Genomic DNA, 17317 nt, shown 5'->3' on the forward strand with positions numbered 1-17317 from the left:
GGTGCCCCAACCCCCCAATCGGCCCTACCCTGAGCGTGACTAGGGGTGGCATCGCAACCCCCCAATCGGCCCTACCCTGAGCGTGACTAGGGGTGGCATCGCAACCTCCCGATCCACCCTGCTCTGTACATGACAGGGGGCGGCGCCCCAACTCCCCAATCGGCCCTGCTCTGAGCCCAACCAGGGGCTGCACCTAGGGATTGGGCATGCCCTCTGCCACCCGGGAGCAGGCCTAAGCCAGCAGGTCATTATCTTCCGAGGAGTCCCAGACTGCGAGAGGGCACAGGCCAGGCTGAGGGACCCCATTTCCCCTCCAAGTGCACAAATTTTTGTGCACCGGGCCTCTAGTAATAACTATATATGCTGTCAGATGGATACTAGACTTATCAGGCAGATTACTTCATAAATTATATAAATGTTTAACCACTATGCAGTATACCTGAAACTAATACAAAGTAATGTTGAATGTAAATTGTGATAATGAAAAAAGAAATGCTGCCAAGCCATTGTGGCTCAGTGGTTGAGCGTCGACCTATGAACCAGGAGGTTGTGGTTCAATTCCCGGTCAGGGCACATGCCTGGGTATCAGGCTCAATTCTCAGTAGGGGGCATGTAGGAGGTAGCCGATCAATGATTCTCTCTCATCATTGATATTTCTATCTCTCACTCCCTCTCCCTTCCTCTCTCTAAAATCAACAAAAACGTATTTTTTTAAAAAGTAAGGACTGCCCTAGCCGGTTTGGCTCAGTGGATAGAGCGTTGGCCTGTGTGTTGTAATGTACCCCGCGAATCACAGAAGGACGCCTCAAGAAGTCGAGTTAAAGAGTCACATTTATTGCAATCCGGGACTATGAGGGGCCATTTCCCAAATCTCATAGTGATAAGATGGTGGCAAAACCAGACTTATATAGGCAAAGATCACAAAGGTATTGATTACATCTCAAGGTTTGGAATGAGGAACCTGGTTTACAAAAAAGCAGTTTACAGAAGCAGAATTAAGCATGTTAATTATAGTTTTGGGTCTCGGGGTCACTAAATTGACAGAAATACATTATCTAGAGCCCTCGGGTCTGGAATGAGGAACCTAGTTTGCAAAAGAGCAGTTTAAACAGCATGTTATAAACACATTATCTAGAGCCCTTGGGTAACCTGGGTTAAACTTAGGCATGTTATCTAAATTACAGTTTTGGGTCTAGAGCCCTTGGATAACCTGGGTTTATCTAAATTACAGTTTTGGGTCTAGAGTCCTCTGACCTTGGGATAACTGTGCTGTCCTTCCCAGGTGAAGGAAAAATGTGCTTTCTAAGACCAGTATGACCACAACCCATGGGATATTCACATTACAATCAATAAGGAATTTAATCAAATGGGATGATTTATATAATTCAGAAAATCAAAGTAACTTTTCTATTGTTAAGCCAAACAACAGGGTTAGAGTTAAACTACAGTTTCAATCTGAGATGATTGCTACCATACTTCATGTGGACTAAAGGGTCTCGGGTTCAATTCTGGTCAAGGGCATGTATCTCAAAACCAATCGATGTGTTTTTCTCACATCTCTCTGTCTTTTCCACTCTCTCTAAAAATCAATGGAAAAATATCCTCAGGTGAGGATTTAAAAAAAAAGAAAGAAAGAAAAGACTCATTTTGGTCATACAACCTCAGGCTGTTTTACATTTCCATGACTTTTATATGTTTATTCAATAATGTACAAGTTCTAGAAAAAGAAAAAATAATAATGTACAAGTTTCGTATTTCAAAGGCTTGAATATGGGTTTCATTCCATTTTAGACTGGATTTGTAAGTGCTAAGTAGAAGGGGCCAAGAAGAGGAAAGGGGCCAAAAATGCATTATTAAGATGAGTTGAACAGTTATCTGTGTGTTTTTTTGTGGACCTCAGGTGCTCCAGGTGTATTAATCATATTGCAATGTTCATGCTATACCTTTGTCACTAATCCATGCATTTTGTTATTTGTTTAATGGTATAATGAGCCTGGGTATTTTCATACTTTTTTATGCAAAATTGAAACCATACTGTTTTTGTATCCACCATAATATGCCACCAGGAGAACTAACACCGTTTTTAAAACCTAACAATGAAACTGAACAGTTCCCCATAGCATAAAAATAGAAGACTACACCACCATTTTAATGTCTGCCTGGTATTTCTGTGTCCTATCACATGGACCATAATTTATTTAACCAATCCTGTCCCATATTGGGGTATATTTGTTTACAGTGCATTGCTATCAATAGTAAAACAAGTGTGGGTTCGATTGTACAGTGAAACGCCCTGAAAGCCGGCCCTGGTGAGCAGAGATAAACTCGGGTCTAGCAGTCTAGAGACCAGGAGCCCGACCCAAAGCACTGACCTCACCCTCGCCCTCCCTGGGAGAGTGAGGCCCAGACGGAAAGGCCCGGGGGAATTACGAGCCCTCGGTCCCCTCCCTGTCTTCAGGGAGCTCTAGACCCGGGACAGCTCGAAGCACTTCTTCTTCTTTTTTTTTTTTTGTCTAAAAAATTTTTTTAAATATATTTTATTGATCTTTTACAGAGAGGAAGGGAGAGGGATGGAGAGTTAGAAACATCGATGAGAGAGAAACATGGATCAGCTGCCTCCTGCACACCCCCCTACTGGGGATGTGCCCGCAACCAAGGTACATGCCCTTGACCGGAATCGAACCTGGGACCCTTCAGTCCGCAGGCCGACGCTCCATCCACTGAGCCAAACCGGTCAGGACTTTGTCTAAATTTTACATATGTGTCCTTTTCCCCCCGCCCTCCCCCGTCTTGAAGCACTTCTGAGGGAGTGCGGCCGCGGGTGCTGAGGTGCAGCCTGAACGCCGGACCTTTGCGCCCGGCACAGCGAGGTCACTCGAGCCCAATCACCCGCCCCCGGGCTGGGCGATGATCCCGAGGCCTGGCAAGCCCGGGCCCGGACTCTGGCGGGTTACTAATAAACCCGGAGGAGGGGGAGGAGGCGGAGTGCTTGCACACCCTAGCCAGGTGGTCGGGGCCGGACAGGCAAGGCAAGGACAGAAGGTCGAGGGAAAGTTTGCAGATCCTGGAGGGCCAAAGGGGTGGGTGTCTAAGGGGAACTGACGGAACCTGACAGCCCGCGGAGACCTACCGGTGTGTTAGGGAGCGTCTACAAAGACCGCGGAGGGAAGCCAGGGGCCATCTAAACAGTTATCAGAGCGGCTAAGGGGAGGTCTAGAAAGGGCGCTCCCCACGCGAACAAGGCTTCCGGAAGCTAAACCCAGAAAGGAGGGTATGGAGGCCTGGGTCCCCCACCAGTGATCTAAACACACCCTATAGGGCCGACCCCCCTTGGTAGGGCCGACTGAAGCTTCAACCAACGACAAGAGGAAGGCTGGAGCGGGGGGGGGGGGGGGCTCAGAGATCATCTGAAAAGTGCGAAACCACATTAATTTTAGGGACCGACATCAAAATGTATCCCTTGCTAAGACACCTCTCGGTAGCGAACCACCAACGTCTTTTATAAGCTCCACCCCTCACCTATTAATTGTGGTTCCGTTGTCTCTGATACAGGAAACAAACGGTTCCCCGCTTACTCCTCCCAGCAAGTAGCGGACGCCCTTCCTCCCACGCACTTTCCTCCCACCCACCCGTCAATCACCGCGCTCAGCTGTCCAGTTAGCGGGCCAAGGAGGCGGGGCCGTCAGGAGCGTCGGGTGACGTCAACAGTCCGAGCACCGGGAAGCCGGCAGATGAGTGACGAAGGGGGCGCGTGACGGAGGAGCAGTTGGCCAACGCTGTGGCTGCAGTCGGGGTAAACAAGACCTCCCGCCCGTGCGGCTCCTGCGACCGCTCCGGGCTGGTGGGTGGTCTCGCGCGAGGCGGCAACCGCCGGCTCCAGTGGGAGGGGCTTCTCAGCCTCTTCCCTGCCTCCTCTCCTCGGTGTACACACCCCCCCCCCTCGCACACACGTGGGCGTGAGGCTGGGGAGGGGGGTGTTAGGCTGAATTCTAACGTCATTGGTTGTCGCTGCTGCCGACTTTCACAAGGAAGCACTCTGATTGGTCGGTAAGGGGGGCGTCGGGGGGTCTCTGAGTCCATAGGCTTCTGATTGGCTAGATGAGATAAGCTAATGAGGCGCGTTCTTCTGCAAGGGGTTGTGATTGGTCTGCCAGAGAGGTTACCTGGGAATCCACCCCCTCCTGGGACTTTGATAGGTGAGTTTGAGGCAGAAAACTGAGAAATTCCTCTTCTCAAGGATTCTCATTGGTGAGCCAGGGCCCTAGGCTTCTCTCTTCTTTTTTTGGCTTCCCAAGATTGGGGAAGCTTTGTGTTCCTGAAGCGTGGGGAGTCGTCACAGGCTAAGGAAAAAGGGGTCCCCTTGGTCCCTAAGAAGTGTCGCCCTCCTAGAGATAGCCACCCCTATCCCAGGAGACCCTAGTATTTCTAGAGCAGGCTTTGCTTTCACCAAACCTAAGGAGGTGACAGGAGGAGTGCCTGCACCGGACTTAAGGATGCTGTGACCAGAAGATGGGATCGCGGAACAGCAGCAGCGCAGGATCCGGGTCTGGAGACTCCTCCGAGGGCTTGCCCCGAAGAGGGGCTGGTCTGCGTCGGAGTGAGGAAGAGGAAGAGGAGGATGAAGATGTGGATCTGGCCCAGGTACTGGCCTATCTCCTCCGCAGGTAACTTGCCCTCTGGTGTGTCCCCACCAGGTGCCACCACAGTCCCTTGGTCCCAACTCCAGACAGAGGGTAGGGAATGGGATTAGCCTGGTACAGCTGTTCTGTTTGAGCACGACAGCCTTTTTCTGCTGGACACTAAGCACTGAGCTTCATACCCAGGAAGAGCGGTTCTTGCCCAGGGAGGGTCACCAAAATATCACTCTTGTGTTTTCGGGGACTGTTGAAGAGAGCCTCTCTAGCTATGACTACACAAATGTAATCTGTTTTCCAAGTAAATTTTAAAAATAAGATAAAAGGCCCTGGTGGAAAAGGAGTGATGTGAGGGGTTGGGGAGGTGGGTGTTGAACTTTAGTGAAGTTAATTGCATGTGATATGAGACCATGTGGATTTTCTTGAAAAACAAGTTTAAATTAGCCTAGTATAACCCTGCTCTTGAAGAAAGAATGCTTTGAGGCAAGTGGCCACCAGGAATTAGCTGGAAAGGGAGTGACACTGGCTTTGTTTCTTAGCTGTGGCTCCTTGAGGAGAAGACAAGTTTGGTGGTCCCCTCAGAATACTGTGTTCTATACTGGACTACATGGGCAGAGACTCAGAAGGAAACGCTCTCAGAATTTTTAACTCTCTGGGAAGTTAACTTAGTAGGTCCGTCAGTCTCCATGTAATGTTGGGGTTCTTTACTCCTGCTGCAAGGGTGATAATTGTAGGAGACTGAAAATAATAGCCAAGGTCTAGTCAACCTCAGACCTTAAAATGGGGACAGTATGAGGGTGGCGTACCAGGTGGTCTCAGCACTGGCTAGCCCTTGACTCTGAATCTGGTTGGTCTGGGAAAGGCACCCTTTCCCTTTGTCATGGGGGGTGGGGTATCTCCACAGGGGCCAAGTGAGGTTGGTGCAGGGAGGAGGTGCAGCAAATTTACAACTCATCCAGGCCCTCTCGGACTCCGAGGAAGAGCATGACAGTGCCTGGGATGGGCGTCTTGGAGACAGATACAACCCACCTGGTAAGAGGAAAGGCAGACTGACACCCTAACATCAGAAGACTTTCATTGGAAAATCTTTTTTCTTTCTTTCTTTTTTTAGAAATAAGTCTCTCCTTATCAGTAGTTACTTTATTTATTTATTTTCATTGTATTATTTATTTATTTACTTTGGTTACTCCTCACCTGAGGATATTTTTCCATAGATTTTTAGAAAGAGGGGAAAGGAGAGGGAGAGACAGAGAGAAACATCGATGTGAGAGAGACACATCGATTGGTTGCCTCCTGCACACACCCCTGACGAGGGTGGGGGAACCTACAACCGAGGTACGTGCCCTTGACTTGAATCGAACCCAGGACCCTTCAGTCCACGGGCTGATGTTATATCCACTGAGCAAAACCATCCAGGGCAGAAAATCTTTTTTCTTTTTAATTTTGACAAAGAATAATAAGTTAAGTTGAAAGAAGATGAGGTAATTCAGGGAATGAGGGAGTCCTTTAAGACCCAGTATATGCAGCCACATTGAATGGGCTTGAGTACAGTTCTGCTAACTGTCCTCTGAGGCTGAAAGACCTAGGATGGAATTTCTTCCTGGTCTTTACAGTGGACGCAACCCCTGACACCCGGGAGCTGGAATGCAATGAGATCAAGACGCAAGTGGAATTGGCCACAGGGCGGCTGGGCCGTAGGCGGGTGGCCCGGGAGCACAGTTTCCCGCAAATGCTGTACCAGGTAGGCCTCTCCAACCCCCGCCAGCATGGCAGCAGGCCTATCAAGGTAGCCAGAAGTGCTGCCATCCCCAGAGAAGAGGGAATTAAACTTTCCAAAGAAGCCTCAAGTGCTGGAGCTGGAGAGTTCTTAGCCAGCCTGCTCCAGGGTTTGGAGGGACATCCTATATGTGGTGTCCATTTCTGTAACAAGAGCAACAACTTTGGAGGAGGGGGCCTGGCGTGACTGAAGTGGCCCTGTGTTTCTGCTAGCAATATTCCCCAATCCCTTCCTTTAGAGAGAACGGGGCCTCTGCCACCGGGGAAGCTTCTCCCTTGGAGAACAGTCTCGAGTGATGTCTCAGTGAGTATGGGGCTTGGTGGAGACACTCTAAGGGCCAGATAGGTCTTATCTTCTACATTTGGAAGGTATAGGTGTTAAAGGATCCTCAGGGATATTAAGGTTAGGTTAAGTGGGGTTAAGGCTTTGAGAGTAAACAAAGTGGAAAAGTATGGAAATGAGAGGATGATAGAATAAATGAAAGGGGATTTTACCCAAGGCCAAAAGAGAAGAATGCCCGTGTATTCACATCCAGCTCTGTTAGGATTCTGCTAACTGGGGTACTTCTCATCCCGAGCTCCCCTTAACCCTACTTTCCCTCTGCTTCCCCAGCTTCTTGCCCAATGATCTGGGCTTCACTGATACCTACTCTCAGAAGGCTTTCTGTGGCATCTACAGCAAAGATGGTCAAATCTTCATGTCTGCTTGCCAAGGTACCAGACCCTGGTCCCATGAACTATCCTAGAACAAGGAATGCTCCCTGTGGCTGGGGCTAGAAAGGCCCAGACCCTGACTTAGGGATGCTTAGTCAGAGCACACTTCTCAGATACACTGGTAGAGGTCTGATAGGAGGATTTGAGGAGGTTATTCCCTAATTCTGCCTGGCCCCCACTTACACAGACCAGACAATCAGACTGTATGACTGCCGGTATGGCCGCTTTCATAAATTCAAGAGCATCAAGGCCCGGGATGTAGGCTGGAGTGTCCTGGATGTGGCCTTCACCCCTGATGGAAACCATTTCCTATACTCCAGCTGGTCCGATTACAGTGAGTATGCCCCAGACCTCGGGTGTCTTCTCCAGCCTGGGACCTGAGATCTCCAAATGCCCACCTCCTCTGCGCCAGGACTCTACACCTTCTCCTGGAAAGATCACTTCCAGGGTCTGACATCCTGGCCCTTTGATCCATCTCCTCTCTAGTTTCACTTCTACCTGTCTTCCCCCAGCCCTGAAAGATTCTTGTTTCTCTTGCTTCTCTTAGTTCATATCTGCAACATCTACGGGGAGGGAGACACACACACTGCCCTGGATCTAAGGTACTGGCTTCCCTTCCTGGTCAGAAACTTCTCAAGGAAGGCTCTCCAGGAGCAAATCTCTTGAACTGGAACTCCTGCTTAGAGGGAAAAGTACACTGGTTGCAAGTTTCTCTGTGTGGATTCCTGGGAGGGACCCACCCGTCCTGTCAGCAGAGGAGCAGGGTGAAATAGATGGTTGCAAGATCATTTCAGGGTTCTCCCTGAGGTGATCCACATTCTGGCTTGTGTTGGCAGGACTTCTCTTCCCCTGAGAAATGTGCCTTACAGCCCTCATCAGGTTCTATGTGGATTAGCAAAGGCTGAAGGGAAGTGCACTTAATCAGCTCCTCCTTTGCTCTTTTCAGGCCAGATGAACGTCGCTTTGCTGTCTTCTCCATTGCTGTCTCCTCAGATGGACGAGAAGTGCTAGGAGGGTGAGTATGGGGGATGTTGCCCTCAGTTAATGAGACAGAGTCCTCCCAGAGACCAGCTCTGCTGTTACAGAGACTATACTGGATGCCCCTACTCGGGCATCGTGGAGAACAACCAGCCCTTCTCCAAGGTCAAGGTTTACGACTCGCTTTACCTCTTGCTCACCGTTTATCCAGAATGAGATGGGAGGTCTCAAACCTCCTTGCAAACACAGCTAACACTCCTTCTACCTCCTATATAAGAAGAGACGAGGGTTTGCCCTTTAGCAGGACTTCACAACAGGGACTCTCCAGAGCACACAGCATCAGTCCTCTCAGTCCTGTCTCCAGGACCCTCTTTATCCCTTCCCTTTCAGGGCCAATGACGGCTGCCTGTATGTCTTTGATCGAGAACAGAACCGGCGCACCCTTCAGGTATTGCTGCTAAGACTTAGAGTCTCTGCTTCCTAGTCCTTGGCTATTAGAAGACCCAGAAAGAAGTCCTAGATATCCATCCTGTTCTCTTTCTCCCTAGATTGAGTCCCATGAGGATGATGTGAATGCAGTGGCCTTTGCTGACATAAGCTCCCAAATCCTGTTCTCCGGGGGTGACGATGCTATCTGCAAAGTGTGGGATCGACGCACCATGCGGGAGGATGACCCCAAGCCTGTGGGTGCACTGGCCGGACATCAAGATGGCATCACTTTCATTGACAGCAAGGTAGGCAGGGAGGCAGCACTGTGAAGCTAGGCTACTAAGGTTCCAGTTGTCGAGGAGAGGATGTCAGAGTGGACTGGTGTGGAAACTCGCCCAAGGTCCTTATTAGCCAAGTTTGCAAGAGCTGGACTTTAGGGAAGGGGCTTAAGCCAGGAAACATGAGATCCATTGGTACTCAACACTGATGGGTACCAGTGGAGCTCAGCAGGGCTTTCCGTACAAGAAAAATAGAACACAGTTAGTCCAAGGTAGAATAGGAGACCCAGCCAGTGCCTCAGGCAGAGAAGCTGAAGAATAACCAGGGGGTGGGATCTGAGGGAGAAAACTGATGTGAGCCCTCGCTGGTTGCTCAGTGGTTAGAGCATCTGCCCATGGACTGAAGAGTCTCGGGTTCGATTCTACTCAAGGGCACGTACCTGAGTTGCAGGCTCAATCCTCAGCCCCAAGCAGGGCCCATGCGGGAGGCAACCAATTGATGTGTCTCTCTCACATTGATGTTTTTCTCTCTATATCTCTCCCTCTCCCTCTTACTCTCTCTAAAAATTAATGGAAAAAAATATCCTTGGGTGAGGATTAACAACAATAAAAAAAAATGTGAGCTCACCTGGATGAGGAAAGAGGCCAGCAAAATCAGAGGACTGGCGTTTTTACCCCTCAACTGGAGAGGAGAGCTGGACTGACAGCACCAACATTTGCAAGATCTGACACTTCATCACCTATTCTGGGATTCACAGGGTGATGCCCGGTATCTCATCTCCAACTCCAAAGACCAGACCATCAAGCTCTGGGATATCCGGCGCTTTTCCAGCCGGGAAGGCATGGAAGCCTCACGCCAGGCTGCCACACAGCAAAACTGGGACTACCGCTGGCAGCAGGTGCCCAAAAAAGGTGAGAGGGCCCTCTGGTGCGGCTCAGTGGTTGAACGTTGACCCATGAACCAGGAGGTCAAGGTTCAATTCCAGTGAGGGCACATTGCCCGGGTTGCAGGCTCGATCCCCAGTAGGGGGCGTGCAGGAGGCAGCTGATTGATGATTCTCTCTCATTATTGATGTTTCTATCTCTCCCTCTCCCTTCCTCTCTCTGAAATCAATAAAAACATTTTTTTAAATTTTTAATAAGTAAGAAATTAATTTTTTTAAAGGTGAGAGTGGAAGGTAGAGCCTGAGATATGGACAGTGAAGGGTCAGGGGTAGTAGTTACAATATTTAACCCCTGGAGAGGCTGTCATGGGCACAGTGAATATGCTCTGGCCTAGAGTATTAACTCTTTGTTTGCTGAACCATGGGGTGAGCCAAGGGTTCCCAGGGTTGGAGGCTGGGGATCACTCAGAACTAACCAATATGAAAGTATTTCAGTATCTTAATCAGCAGGAATCCCAGCTGACTGTAGGTGAATACCAGTTGACTGTTAGGTGGGGAAAGAGCCACCAGTTAGGGTTGGAAAAATGATTCTGAGCATCGATCTTTGCTAAGGATTGGTGATTTGGGAGAATCCAGACTCTTAACCTAGGGCTCTCCCTGCACCCTTACCCAGCCTGGCGGAAGCTGAAGCTCCCAGGGGACAGCTCCTTGATGACCTACCGGGGCCATGGGGTGCTACATACCCTCATCCGATGCCGATTCTCCCCGACCCATAGCACCGGCCAGCAGTTCATCTATAGTGGCTGCTCCACTGGCAAAGTGGTTGGTAAGGATTGTGTCAGAACAGGGAATCTTGGGAAGGGCAGGAATGTTTCTCAGGTTAATGATTCCAGTGACCACCTTAAACTCAGTGGCATCTACAAGTGGAAGTGAATTTAGCTTAAAGCAAGGGAGGCTTAAACAGAAACAGAAAACATTCTATTCATCAGCTTTTTAAATTAAGACAAGGAACATAGAATTCTAGTCAGTAAACATAACAGATTACCAAAAATATACGCGGTTGTTTTGTAGCCAGTCAAGAAGAGAGATTGCAGATGAAAGGTAGGAGGGAACAGAGGTAAAAAGGAATGACACAAAGACACTCAAGCCCCAGAGCAGGAGAAATGCACCAACACAGCTGCAGCTATAAGGAGCCTGAAGTCTCACACTCAGGTGGAGACCCACCAGAATGAGAGAAAGGTGCGCCCCGTCCAGATAAGAAACACCAGGCTCTCGTACCTCTGGAGACATTTATTATTCACTTTGGTGATGCCTTCCAGATCTTGTGGGCTTTTTAGAAAATGGCTGCTAACAGCTTTAAAGCCACATTGCATTTTAAGTGTAGACCTTGTGAAATGTAGCTGAGGGCCAGAGATATCTGAGCTCTGCTAGACCATACCCTCAATCTGAGGTAGGGAAAAGGGGAAAGAAATTGAGAAACAGCCCCATCCTCTGCTGTGGGTTTTGTTACTCTAGGCAAGTGGGAAGTTGCCTGAGAGGTGGGTAGGTGGTGTTGCTCAGAGAGAGATGGGTGGCCAGAAGGTCCTATGGCAGCCTCTCCACTCTGGCCTTTGTGAACAGTGTATGACCTCCTCAGTGGGCACATCGTGAAGAAGCTGACCAGCCACAAGGCCTGTGTGCGTGACGTCAGTTGGCACCCCTTTGAGGAGAAGATTGTCAGCAGTTCGGTGAGGTTGCAAGAGTTGGGGCGGGGGGGGCGGGGGGCGCGGGCAGTGCATGTCTGGGACTTGGACCTGGGAGTGAGCAGCACCCCCTGACTACTTGCCACCTTCTGCCCTGCAGTGGGACGGGAACCTGCGTTTGTGGCAGTACCGCCAGGCTGAGTACTTCCAGGATGACATGCCAGAGTCTGAGGAACACCCCAGCGCTCCTGCCTCAGTGTCCCACCCCTCTTCAGCCTTTTCCTCGCCCCAGTAGATCTGACCTCCAGCCCATATGTGGCTGAGCCTCTTGATAAGCTCTCTTCCCTTTCTCCCTTCTGAGGGACTCCCTTTTGGGGAGTCATTGGCATTGGATGGGGAGAAACAGAAGCCCAGGCTTTCAGAGGCCCTAACTGAGCTCTGGAAAATCCTCCCCGTGGGTCTCCTCACAGTCTCACCCCTCATTCAGCTTGGGTCTCTATCTCTGGCTGGGGTCTGGCAGGACTGCCTTTATTTTGGGTGTGGCCTTCGTTAGCAAGAGCACTGTCCTGAGTGTTTTTAATCATGTTTGGATGTTAGGTGTTAGCTCCTAGAGTAGATGCCTGGGGCCATGTCTGACCCGAGCAGTCAGGCAGGCCCGTTGCCTGGCCTTCACCTTAAGGATTAGCCTGGCCAATCAGAGGTCCTGATGGCTCGAGCTGCAGCCCTTTGGGGGAGGGTGGGATGGGGAAGGCAGGTCCTCAGCACCCTCCTAGGGTGGGAATTATGTGGTTTCTTTCCTGTGTCTGGGTCTTTAGGGTATGCCAGCTTGTGGTGTGAGGCCAGCGGCTTCAAGGAGGGATGTTGAGTAGGACTCCTTGGTCCTCTCACTGGCTTTGGCTCCCTCAATAAACTCTCTGTGGAAACCTGGCTCGGTGTCTCTCTGTCTCTCTTTTTCCTGTCTGAGGCCTTTTATACTCTCAAGTCAAGAAAACAGCTTCAACAAAGCCTTCAGATTTGCTGCTCTATGGGAAAAAGACATCCCTTTGATGCCCAAGATGTAAGGAAATACCAAAATCATTTAACTGAGCCTTTTAATAGGCAGTCCCTCACCAACTTAGAAACTTCCCAGCAAGCAGAAATCAAGAGAGCAGGAAATAGGCACATCTTAGGTCAGCACACTTGCATGAACTGGTCTAGTCTACAAGAAAAAATCACCCAGAGCCAGAGAACCTGATGGTCACTGATGCCAGGCCCCATCTGGGCGCTCCACCCCCACAGCCGCCCCTTGTACAGTTGAGGAAGTGGAGGCGTGCAGCATGCCCCAGAGAAGCCGATGGTGCAGCCAGTAGGGAACTAGGGTTCGCATCCAGTTCTGATCCGTCTTTCCTCACATTTCAAGGCCGTTTTTAAGATTATGTCCTTTCCAACTATTTACAATTACAATGAAAACTTTCTTTGTCAACTATATATTTTTTAATATATTTGTATTGATTTCTGAGAGGAAGAGAGATAAACATTGATGTTTGGCTGCTTCCTGCATGCCCTCCTCCCCCAATCGGGGATCGAGCCCGAAACCTGGGCATGTGCCCTGACTAGGAATCAAACTGTGACCTCCTTGTTTATGGGTTGACACTCAACCATTGAGCCACACTGGCTTGGCTGATTAATCCATCTTGATCAGTTTGCAGATGAGGGTGCTGAGGACCAAGGAGGGTTAGTTGTTTTCCCAAAGTCATACAGTTGGGCCCAGAACCCAGGTGTCCTTGCTTGCTCGCTCATTCCTTTCACTGCTTTGCTGGTCTCCACTGTGCTTTGAAGTCCCACCACCAGTTTTGAGGAATGAGGAAGGAAGACAAAAGGGTCGCAAAACAGTTACTGAATAACAAGGATTTTGTTTAGGTAGTTGCTCCCTGCTCTATAGCTCCAGCCTCAGTGGTCAGGTTGGGAGGCCAAGTCTTTTTATTTTATTTTTTAATTCTCATCCAAGGATATGTTTTTATTGATTTTTAAAGAGAGAGGGAGGAAGGGAGGGAGAGATAGAGAAACATTGATGTGAGAGAGAAACATTGATCAGTTGCCTCCCATACTGATCGAACCTGCAACCTAGGTATGTGCCTTCACTAAGAATCGAATCCGCAACCTTTTTGGTGTGTGGGACGACACTCCCAACAGCCACCCGGCCAGGGTGGGAGGCCAAGTCTTATGTGTGGCTGAGACCCAGAGTAATTGGTTAGAGGACACAACCTAAGGTTTTGATGGCTGGGGATTTTCCTGCTAGGTCTCCTCCTCTCCTTCCCCATCACCTGGGAGTAAATCTAATCCTTGGGTCTTTTGAGAGTCCGATCTGGGCCATCACCGTCTCATATAGTACGCCTTCGTCAGGTCACTTGAATTTCATCTGTTGGCCATCATAATAAACATACCAAAGAAGGGTCCCCTTTAGACCTAACGTCTTGTGCATTCACACAGCAGCCCTGGGACCAAACTAGCCCCTCAGAGCCCCTCAGACCAGACGAGCTGGGGCTGAGCCAAGCCACTGGGGTCATGGTCTCCTAACGTGGCCTGATTGGACACAGTGCAGTGCATAGGCACCTTGTTTTGTGCTCAAACCTGAGGAAAGGGGCTGGACCACACTGATGATGAGGGAGACACAGATTTTTTAATAAAAGATTTGGTTAGTTTTATCTTTCTGACCCCTGATTTCCCTGTGAATCAAACACATAGTAAAGTTGGGATGGAGTGGGGATGACTGGCTGACCAAACAGAAGTAGGCAGACCCCAAGCAGTCTGTGGTCAAAGACAACCCTAAACAGCAGTCCTGGCCCTAAGACATGAACTAGAACATAGAGCTGGGGACAGACCTAGAGGACCAGGGGGACACGGCGTTAATAGAAAGGACACAGGCAGCAATCCAGACGCACCCGAGGCTGGGTCCCTGCTGACGTGGCAGCCCTCTGCCCTGGCCCCTTACTGCCCCCCGCCCCTCTCCCCCGCCTGCCAGCTGCCAACAGGGCTCTGCTCTGTGTCTGCCACACCTGTCACTGTCTGTCCTTGCCCGGGGGGGGGCCCCATCAGCCCCTCCTCAGCTGCCCAGCAGAGCAAGCAGTTAGTGGGGAGGGGAGGGAACATGGAGCGGGGGCCGGTGGTGGGGGCAGGGCTGGGGGCCAGGGCCCGAATCCGGGCATTGCTGGGCTGCCTGGTGAAGGTGCTGCTCTGGGTGGCCTCTGCCTTGCTGTATTTTGGAAGTGAACAGGCTGCCCGCCTCCTGGGCAGCCCCTGCTTACGGCGCCTGTACCATGCCTGGTTGGCAGCAGTGGTCATCTTTGGGCCCCTTCTTCAGTTCCATGTCAACCCTCGGACTATCTTCGCCAGCCACGGGAACTTCTTCAACATGTGAGTCCACTCGAGGCTAGGGGCGCCGGCTCCCTGCACTCTGGGATCCTAGCTCCCTCCAGGCTTCTGTCCTCCTGCCAGGCCAGACACTAAAAATAGGCTAGGAGGTTGAAGAGAAGGTCAGAGAAGGGGGAGGGGGCCAGCACTGGGGGTCCAGGGGAAGTTGGGAGCAAGACTGAAGAGGAAATATGGACCCTCGCAGGCTGAATGGGTGGATGGGGGTGGGAGGTATAAGACACAGGAAATAGACAGCCAGTGACGAAATGTAGGACTGGGGACAGCAGTGGGGAATACAGACCAGAGTGGGGAGAGGGGCAGAAGGGTTTCAGTAATCTCCCCTCTTCTCTGCCCACAGAAAGTTTGTGAATTCCGCATGGGGCTGGACATGCACCTTCCTGGGGGGCTTCGTGTTGCTGGTGGTGTTCCTGGCTACACGGCGTGTGGCAGTGACTGCCCGGCACCTGAGCCGGCTGGTGGTGGGGGCAGCTGTGTGGCGGGGGGCTGGCCGGGCCTTCCTGCTCATCGAGGACCTGACCGGCTCCTGCTTTGAGCCTCTGCCCCAGGGGCTGCTGCTCCATGAGCTGCCTGACCGCCGCAGCTGCCTGGCAGCTGGCCACCAGTGGCGGGGCTACACGGTCTCCTCCCACACCTTCCTGCTCACCTTCTGCTGCCTGCTCATGGCGGAGGAAGCAGCAGTGTTTGCCAAGTACCTGGCCCACGGGCTGCCCGCTGGTGCGCCCCTGCGCCTCGTCTTCCTGCTCAACGTGCTGTTACTGGGCCTCTGGAACTTCTTGCTGCTCTGTACTGTCATCTATTTCCACCAGTATACTCACAAGGTGGTGGGCGCCGCAGTGGGCACCTTTGCCTGGTACCTCACCTACGGCAGCTGGTATCATCAGCCCTGGTCTCCAGGGAGCCCTGGTCATGGGCTCTTCCCTCGCCCCCACTCCAGCCGCAAGCGTAACTGAAAGAAGTCAAGGCACGTCAGGCCTGGCTCTGGCCCCTCTCATCATTTGGTTGGGGGGACCTGGAAAGGGTGGGAAGGGCAAAAAGAGAGGCTGGAAAATAAAATAAATATTTGAAATAAATAAATAAATAAGAGGCTGGTGGTCACTGAGGTTCCTCAGCCATTCCTTGCTGTTACCAACTTTGAATGTCTTCCCTTATGCTTGATGGCCATTTTTCCTGCTGTCCTTTTATTCTCCTAGTCCTTACAGACTTTGAGCTATTTGAGGCTCTGATGTCAAGGAGTGGCACTGCTAGGGCAGGTAACGGTGCCCGTAGGTATGGGCAGCATTCCTGCTGAGCAGGTGCCCACCTCCAGCCTGGTTTATTTATTTTTCCTGTCTCTCCCACTGAATCCTGCCCCTGCTTTCCGCAGGGGCCTGCCTGTCTAGAGACCCTTTCTACCCTGTCTTCCTCATAGGGGTCCATGTGTACTCATTTATTTAACATGTTTATTGAACCAAGGATAGTTCCATGCCATGTGAATAAGAAAGACTAGGTTTTTTGCTGCTTGGGGGCCAGTGGGTTGGTTACTGGGGAAGGCAGACGATAAACTCATAAATAACAATAGCTAACACTTGCATTGTGCTTACTCTGTGCCAGGCACCATTCTAAGTGTAAGTTCTTCATATAAATTAACACATTTAGCCCTCACAGCAACAACACCATGAAGTAGGTAGTATGTCCATTGTACAGTTGGGAAAACTGAGGCACAGGGTAAGTAACTTGTTCACAGCTAATAAACATGAGAATCAGGATTATAAACCCAGGCACTATGGGTCTGTTATCTGTCTCTAAACCAGGGATAAGCAAATTACAGCCCTCCTGTGGCCAGTTTTTGTATTGCCTGATTGCTAAGAAAGGTTCTTAACATTTTTTTAATGGTTGAAAAAAAATTAAAAGAATATTTCATGATATGTGAAAATTATGTGAAATTCAAATTCCAGTGTCCATAAATAAAGTTGTATTAGAACCTAGCCACACTAATTCATTTAGGTATAGCTACTTGCCTGCTACAATGGCAGAGTTGAGCACTGTAGTTGTGATAGACACTATATGGCCCAAAAAGCCTAAAATATTTACTACCTGGCCTTTTACAGAAAAGGTTTGTTTGCCAAACTCTGGTCTAAACCACACTAGCCTCAAAAAATAAACTGACAGATATCAGAGATAAGTGCTATGAAGGTACTTAAACAGGATGCTTTGTAAGAGACTTGGCACCCTCGCTGGTTTGGCTCAGTGGATAGAGCGTGGCCCTGCAGATTGAAGGATTCTGGGTTCAGTGCCAGTCAAGGGCACATACCTGGGTTGCAGGTGATGGGTGATTCTCATCATTGATGTTTCTCTCTCCCTTCCTCTCTGAAATCAGTAGTATATATACATATATATAATCTCCAAAAGCTGTGTGGAGAGCGGGTTATGGAGGAATGGAGGCCTCAACAAGGGTCAGGAGAGAGCTGACTGGAGTCTGGGTTGGGGTCTGAATGGCACTGCATTGGCCAGAGGATGCTGGGGCGTCAGGGACCCAGGCTGGCTGGGCTGGG

At 50.3% G+C, this 17317-nt stretch overlaps 2 protein-coding genes across 7 annotated transcripts; both read left to right on the forward strand.

Annotated features, from left to right (window-relative positions):
• Positions 1 to 3688: 3688 nt before the first annotated feature.
• DCAF11 (DDB1 and CUL4 associated factor 11) lies at positions 3689 to 12302 on the forward strand. Of its 6 annotated transcripts, none has more exons than XM_070426884.1 (15): positions 3689 to 3793; positions 4458 to 4664; positions 5539 to 5666; positions 6248 to 6375; positions 6650 to 6714; positions 7024 to 7124; positions 7312 to 7458; positions 7672 to 7726; positions 8071 to 8139; positions 8493 to 8550; positions 8651 to 8836; positions 9568 to 9721; positions 10367 to 10519; positions 11314 to 11420; positions 11536 to 12302. In XM_070426884.1, exons 2-15 carry the CDS (start codon positions 4510 to 4512, stop codon positions 11668 to 11670), a joined length of 1641 nt encoding a protein of 546 aa, XP_070282985.1. In that variant the 5' UTR covers positions 3689 to 3793; positions 4458 to 4509; the 3' UTR covers positions 11671 to 12302. The 6 variants fall into 6 exon arrangements, with proteins under 6 accessions (XP_070282985.1, XP_070283003.1, XP_070283006.1 ...); XM_070426902.1 differs by having other exon boundaries at positions 4458 to 4641; positions 5594 to 5666; XM_070426895.1 differs by lacking the exon at positions 3689 to 3793 and adding an exon at positions 3895 to 4047.
• An 89-nt stretch (positions 12303 to 12391) lies between these two features.
• Positions 12392 to 15923, forward strand: FITM1 (fat storage inducing transmembrane protein 1). Its single transcript, XM_070426918.1, has 2 exons — positions 12392 to 14768; positions 15124 to 15923. The coding sequence occupies exons 1-2, from the start codon at positions 14503 to 14505 to the stop codon at positions 15734 to 15736; spliced, it is 879 nt and encodes a 292-aa protein (XP_070283019.1). The 5' UTR covers positions 12392 to 14502; the 3' UTR covers positions 15737 to 15923.
• The last annotated feature ends 1394 nt before the right edge of the window (positions 15924 to 17317 follow it).

The sequence above is a fragment of the Myotis yumanensis genome, unplaced genomic scaffold (assembly GCF_028538775.1).
Source record: "Myotis yumanensis isolate MYYU_CA2020_CCGP unplaced genomic scaffold, mMyoYum1.0.hap1 SCAF_1, whole genome shotgun sequence".
NCBI lineage: Eukaryota > Metazoa > Chordata > Mammalia > Chiroptera > Vespertilionidae > Myotis > Myotis yumanensis.